This window comes from Halyomorpha halys, unplaced genomic scaffold (genome assembly GCF_000696795.3).
Source record: "Halyomorpha halys isolate HHAL.00 unplaced genomic scaffold, Hhal_1.1 Scaffold449.1, whole genome shotgun sequence".
NCBI lineage: Eukaryota > Metazoa > Arthropoda > Insecta > Hemiptera > Pentatomidae > Halyomorpha > Halyomorpha halys.
The window spans coordinates 126,663-134,309 of record NW_027115881.1 but is presented as its reverse complement, the minus strand read 5'-3'; the positions used below and the strand labels follow the sequence as shown (position 1 = coordinate 134,309).

The 7,647-nt window shown below is 30.3% G+C and overlaps 1 protein-coding gene across 6 annotated transcripts in view; it reads left to right on the top strand.

Moving 5' to 3' along the window:
* The window catches only part of LOC106682896 (glycoprotein-N-acetylgalactosamine 3-beta-galactosyltransferase 1), an 89,217-nt gene extending 82,194 nt beyond the window's left edge, over window positions 1–7,023 (top strand). For all 6 annotated transcript variants that reach the window (XM_067052846.1, XM_067052845.1, XM_014424008.2 and 3 more), the window contains one exon: window positions 2,894–7,023. In XM_067052846.1, coding sequence (XP_066908947.1) covers window positions 2,894–2,959 — 66 coding nt within the window. In that variant the 3' untranslated portion in view covers window positions 2,960–7,023. The remainder of the gene's footprint in view (window positions 1–2,893) is intronic.
* The last annotated feature ends 624 nt before the right edge of the window (window positions 7,024–7,647 follow it).

Below are 7,647 nucleotides of genomic sequence, written 5' to 3'. Positions count from 1 at the left end.
TTCGAGGTCATTACTTTCAAATCTCACTGTCGGATCCAAGACAAGAGCCGTGTCTCCGACTTTTGTAAACGCGACAATAAATATAAGAAAACCAAGACACATGCCATAACCAAATTTATTTATTGGTTTCTGTGTGGTGGTCAATGTAAGGATTAATTCATTTCTCCTTTTCACCGAGAGAGGTGAAGACATCACAGCCACATCGTACTGCAGTAATATCGACATAATGCATCAAAAACTTGTTTAAAAAACAATCTGCATTGATTAATTGATTGGAAGGAACCTATACTCTTACATGACAACACTATACCTCATGTTTTGTAACAGACAATGGAGAAACTAAACAAGCAGTGTTACGAATTCCTTCCATATCCACCTTATTCGCCAAACTTATTTCCAACAGTTTTCCATCTGTACAGAAATTTGGACAACTTACTTAAAGGTAAAATTTTTTTAAATGATTCTCAGGTTAAAAAAGTATTTTCTGATTTCATTTCTCTACAAAATCCTGAATCTTTCAGTCTGGGATTGAAAAGTTGATAACGCGTTGGGGTATATGTACAGAAAATGAGGGTTAATATTTTGAATAAAAATGTTTTGATTCCATAATGTTGTTTTACTAAATAACGTACATTATGCAAATATTATTGACAAACTAAAATTCTCGAGTAATACAAACCAACTTTTTAACCTTTATAATTTAAATAAGAAATTAAGTAAAAATTATACCTGTTAACGCCATAATATAATTACGTTGTAAATAGCATTTTTAGTATAATTATACCTGTTAACGCCATAATATAATTACGTTGTAAATAGTATTTATAGTTTTAGTTATATAGTTTTATTAGTATTTAATTTAGTTACATTTATTTTTATTTGTATTGTTTTACTTAGATTTAGTTATTTGAAAAGAAAAATGTGTAATTATATTTGTTTGTAATAATGAGTAATAGAGACAGTTGCTAGGGGTGATCATTGTTGCTAAGATGCGTCACCTAGCTACGGACTGACCATCTTAGTTTTTTAGAGCAGTTCCGCTTAATTAGTGGCCATGATAGCGTCTAAGCAGCCCTGTCTGCGTTTATAGTTTAATAGTTTAGACATTGTTTTAGTGTTTTAGTCGTCACTACAGTTCGAAACCAGACCTTTTCTGTGTTTCGACTTTATTATGGCAGTTCCGCCTAATTAGTGGCCCTGATAGCGTCTAAACAGCCCTGTCTGCGTTTATAGTTTAATAGTTTGGACATTTTTTTAGTGTTTTAGACGTCACTACAGTTCGAAACCAGACCTTTTCTGTGTTTCGACTTTAATAGAGTAGTTCCGGCTAATTAGTGGCCATGGTAGCGTCTAAGCAGCCCTGTCTGCCCTTATAATTTAATAGTTAGGACATTTTTAGTGAGTTAGTGAGTCATTACAGTTCGGAACAGACCTTTTCTGTGTTTCCACTTTATTAATTGCAGTTTAGACTAATTATTGGCCCTGGTAGCGTCCTTAGCAGCCCTGTCTGCGTTCATTTTGTCGGCTCGCCTAATACAACACGACTGTTGGATATTCATACTATCCATGATCCACTACACCAACTCTGGACCATTGCAGCGATTTATTTAGCAACAAGAGCTACACATCTCGGCAGCACTCTTCTTTTGACCTATCGGAGTGGACCAACCTTTTAGTCGAGCAGTATTTATTTTACATATTTATATTGTTTGTAAATTTGTCTCTTTTGTTTTCTTAATTTATTTATCTAATTTTATTTTTATCTGAAAGGCCTTTTTATTTTTACTTGTATGTTTTATTTATGTTAGTTTTTAGTTTTGTTTTTTACCATGTAATTGAACCAAATAAATGTTTAATCTGAGCCAGTTTGTTTTTTTGTTCATTTTTAAAGCCTTCTAACAAAAAGACATAGTCGATTTGAGGTGGCTTTAACATTATTTGGTATTCAAGTTTAGTGTACTAGTAAAAAAAAAAAAAAGAAGTAATTGTATGTTATGTAAATAATTGTAAATAGTTATTAACTGGATTTAGTGAATGACACAATTTTCTTCCTTATTAAACTATAATAGTTTATTTCATTTCATACAGCAACGTTTCGGGAGATTTCCCCCATCTTCAGGCTGTTGATAACAAAAACCTATATTTGACATGTAATTTTCTCCTATTAGTCTCACTTGCTAATATATTATAATATTAATGTCATTATTGAGTAAAATCTTTCTAATAGTCTAAGTAAAATATAATAAATGACTATTAGAAAGATTTTACTCAATAATGACATTAATATTATAATATATTAGCAAGTGAGACTAATAGGAGAAAATTACATGTCAAATATAGGTTTTTGTTATCAACAGCCTGAAGATGGGGGAAATCTCCCGAAACGTTGCTGTATGAAATGAAATAAACTATTATAGTTTAATAAGGAAGAAAATTGTGTCATTCACTAAATCCAGCTAATACCATAGGAATCTTCCAGGAAAGGATTATTAAATTTGTAAATAGTATTTTTAGTATTTTGTTTTATTTACAACGTAATTATATTATGGCGTTAACAATACCTATAAATAATATTAGGTAGGAGATTTTGATTTAGAAGGCCATGGATTAACTGTTACAGTCCATATGATCACAGCCATTTTGAATTAAAACCTCTTCCTTGGAAGTTTAAGTATATGAGTTTTTACTGGAATTCGCAACTGAAATTATATTCCTGAGGATGGTTTATTAGCTGAAACATTGAACATTTTGTTTATTAATAATGATTGATAATATAATTGTTTATTAATAATGATTGATAATCTTATTTATCTTTAAATTTTAACAAATTTACCTTCACCTTTAATAAGATACATATAGTAATAATTCTTACTTTATATTATTTTATTTTCAGGATGAGAAGGGTACGCCCTCTATGACAGAGACAATGCAAAGTACCGCAGGTATTAGTAAGGCTTAAAAGTGAGCATCGAAGCCTAAACATACCGCGGTACGATTAGTCGGTTCGTATATTGCTCTCTTTTTGATTACCCAACACCAAAGGTACACCGAACAAAACTAAGACTGTCGTAGTTATCGTTTGATATTTAGGAACTGAATATCAATATTTATATAGTAGGCGTTGTAGCCAATGTGTGTTATATATCCTTTTTATTTTTTGTTTTCTTATCTTTATTTTTATTGTATCATTTAAAAGAATGCTTTTGAAATGGTAAGATGATAAAGTTTGTGATATATTTAGAAGAGAAAGTGACAAATACATTCCTGATCTTTAGAATAACCATATTACCTATGTATATATCGAAGTATAGAAATATTGCTTCCATTTTATTGTTAGTTGTAAACTGATAAGAAATTCTACAATAATGTATACCTCAAAGTCATTGTAAAATTCATTTATTTGTTTTGTATATTTTTTAATTTATTTTAAATTAATCAATGTAAAAATTTTATAAGTTGTAATTATAGCACTATGAGTGCTTTCTGTCTTCCTCGACCTCAACAGACAGCATTGTGTTTGTGGATTGTTTTTTTGCTTAGTACACCATTTTTCATATTCACTTTTTCATTTATTAGCTTATACATATTTTGTAATACAATGATGAATTTATTAATAATATGTATATTTTTCTTTTAATTCTTAAATTAATGAAAATCTTTGAGCAGGTTTTTTTTTTGCAAATCGACAACAAGATTTGCTTTATTTATTAATTAGAAAAATGGTGGCACTAAAAATTATCTTTCTCGATGTTAATGCTTCAAATCCTGCATGCACAATACAATCTTGATAGTCCGTCAGTTTTAAATCCGACATATTCAATTATTCGAGGAGATTGTGATGTCTATAGTTAGGTTTACACAGGATACGACATTGTTAAAAACACATGTTCCTATAAATTATTTAAATATTTGTTCTTAGAAATATAAATAATATTTGCTGATTAAATTGGATTTAATTTATACTAATTTATTGTAAATGTTAACATTTTTCTATTGACCAATGTAAACTGTTGACATCAAAATGTTAATAACATAACTATTTTTAACAGTTTACTAATAACTAGGGCTTAAAACAAATTAAACTTTGGAAGGTCTTTAATTGGCTGTGTGTAATATATAAAAGGAAGATAGTCTGGGTGCGGTAATAAGAACTCAAATAGTAATTATACTTAATAAATTTTAGTAATGATTTCCTTTACTCGTCGCACCAAATGCCAGCTCTACAAGACCCTAATCCGGCCAGTCCTCATTTACGGATCGGAAGCCTGGACCCTGACAAGTGCTGAAGAAAAGGAGATCTTGATCTTCGAAAGGCAAATTCTGTGCCAAATATTTGGCTATGTCAAGGTTGGCAAGAATTGGAGGAGGCGAACCTACAGGGAGGTTTACGAGCTGTTCAGTGAGGGTGATGTGATGCGGCACATAAGGCTGGGGAGGCTGCGCTGGGCTGACCATGTCGTCAGCATGCCAGTGGTTGAGATCCCGAGGAGGTTGCTGGACTGTAGGCTGCATTGAAGAGGCAGGTCAAAGCTGAGATGGGAGGATGCCGTCATCAGGGATTCCAGAGAACTTCTGAGCATCCTCAAATCAAGACCGAGCTAAATGGCGAAGGCTCATTGAGTAGGCCAAGGTCCAAATTGGGCTGTAGCGCCACAGACAGATAGATAAAATTATTTCCTTTATGAATAATTTTCTTCAATACTTATTCTTAACTTCTATTTTTCTTTAATTTACTGTAACTACAATTATGATGGGAAGTTAAATAAAGTTTTTTTAAATATTTGAATCTGCTCAACATGGCCGTGATTCAACAGACTTCGGACTGGTGCCGTCATCTTGGCTTTTCTAATAATGTTTTCCACTCCATATTTGATTGAACAAAATTGATTTGCTTCCTTTTTTTTATTTAATACAACAAATAGACAATACTGAAATGATATGTAAAATAAAAACATGTTAAAAACCATTCATCTGACCGCACTCCTGACCATCTTCTCCACTTATTCTCCACTCCAGTCAACTATCTACAACTCATTGTAAACTATTTATTGTGAGCCAATGTTTTGCCCCACTTCGCAGGGCTTCATCAGGGCTAAAACACATACAAACAACTAAAATAATGTAACAGAGTAAGATAACACGAAATAAAAGTAAACAAAGGTATGGCTTAATATGTGAAAATTTATATAGAAATGGAAGTAAATTTTAAAAAATAAAAATTAGATGTGAAAAGTATAAATAAACAAAAATTACAAAAAGGTATTTGACAATTGTGGCATGCAATTGAAAAAGGCTTCAAGTGTCAGAAATATGAAAAATGAGATTTTGATGGGATAAGGTTGAAGAAACCAGCGCCAATCGACTAGTAACCGCTGGATGTCTATCTTGAACGGTTTACTTCCTAGAGTTGCAATTTGTTCATAATTTTAGAACTAATAGCTTAGTCAACCCCCCTGTTTTAATAGTTTTTTTGGCACTTACCTTTTCCATTTTCATGCCTCAATTAATGAAAACAGAAATAATAACAAATGAAAAGATAGAAAAAATGTCTAGTTTACTATCTATTTCATTATTTTATCTACTTTTTTATTTGTAGTAATTTTTGTATTCGTTAATTGCCTAATACCTTTTTGTGATTCTTGTTTATTTATACTTTTCATTGTACATCTTATTTTTATTTTCTTTAATTTACCCTGTTTATTTTTATATTAATTTTTACATATTTTAAATCATTTTAGCCACACCTTAGTTTACTTGTATTTCATATTATCTATTATCTTACTTCATTACATTATTTTAGTTATCTGTATCTTTTTAGCCTTGCAAAGTGGCTCACAATAAATATTTTAATTACTATTTGAATTCTTTTGACTGCATTATGTTGATCTTAATTCCTAATTAAAATTGTTTAAATTATACGACGATTAGTTTGAAATATTTAATATTTTCCAGATAATTTGTCAGATTTTCAAGATTGTATTGTGATTAAAAAATATGAAGTAATATATGATGTAAATTAATTTTATAATCATCTTAATTTTATATGTGCTGGTTTTTTTAATATTGTTTGTGAGTTGTTTAAGATAAAATTAATTTAAAAATCATTTATGAAAAATGTACATTTAAACTCGTCACTATTTTTAAGCCTTTTCTGAAATTAATAATTTAAGACTTCAATGTAGAGGTTTTTTAAAATCTTTGCTAAAATATGAAGAAGATCAGGGTTTTGCCCCACTTTGCAGGGCTTTTCAAAGCGATAAGTTAAACAGGGTTTTCTGTTTAACCTATCGCTTTGAACAGCCCTGCAAAGTGGGACGAAACTTCGGACATTAAATAGTTAAAAATTATTTGTTCTTTTTTGACCGCAATCCTGACCATCTTCGTCATATTTTGAGTTATACGGTATAATATCTTTGCTAAAAATTTTTCCCCCTTTTAACTCTTATCACAACTTAAATTTACAAGACCAAAACTTCATCAATCCAATATTCTAGTTTGTTCAATTCCTTTGTTAAACTTAACATATTTTCAATCTTATTTAGTCTCCGCTATGCTAACACTTTAATTGCTGTGACTGTTATTCTATCTAAATTCTCTATTTATCTCAATATTCTTCTGGCTGAATGTATAAACAATACTTCATTTATAAAAATTTAATGTTTCATTCTCACTTTAACCGTGGGAGGAATGGATGAGGGATATTCTAACCTTGAGCTATTTATTCAGCTAGATTTCATGAGATGTTCTAATAATAAACATAAACAATAGTAGTCATAGGCATCTTATTCCATGGCTGATCTCAACCACAATAGTTTTAAGGAGGAGACTGAATAGTTATGCAGGCCGAGTAGTTTCATTTAACCAGCTATGTCTTGCTAACTCGTGAAAAAAATTAAGAAGAATGATGCACTTACAAATTTTTACTTTCTGGAAAGTTGATACAAGCTCTTTTGATTGAGAAGTAATAAATATTTCATTCTTCAACTTTTTTGAAATAAAACTTCTTCATCGATATTCTAGAACTCAAGAAAAAAATATATAGGAGTAAATTCATTTCGTAACGCAAGATGAAACAGAAGTTGTGGGAGGCAAACAATGTTGGTCAATTCTACCTGGAAAATTTGTACATTGTAACAGGAGAACAGGAGCTTAGAGGAACTTAAAATTTCTTTCATTAAAATTCTTCTATCTCTTTTTAAAATGGTCTTTCAAAAAATCTGATAATACTATTGGTCAGAAACTGTTTGACTGGAAACTTACGGGCTCTAGATGTACTAAGTTTTCATTTTTTTGTCAAAGGGATGCCTTTGGATAATTATCGAAAATTGTTTACATTAATTAATCCAGATTAATGATAATGTTCTATTTTATCGAGTCTAAAAATTGTTGAATCGGATTTCTTTTCTAAAGGCTTGTTATGTGTTTTCCAATTAGAAAGTGGACATTCATTGGCTATTAGAACTTGAGAATATTCGTTATTACGAGAGGTATTGAATTTTATCGGTATTAATACCATGGTAGTAAAGAAAGTATTTATTGAATAATTTAAGGAAGATATAAATGAAATGATAATAATGATTCAGAAAGACTGTATTGTCATACAATATTTCACGTAATAAAATTATTGATCACTTACCTGGAATACTA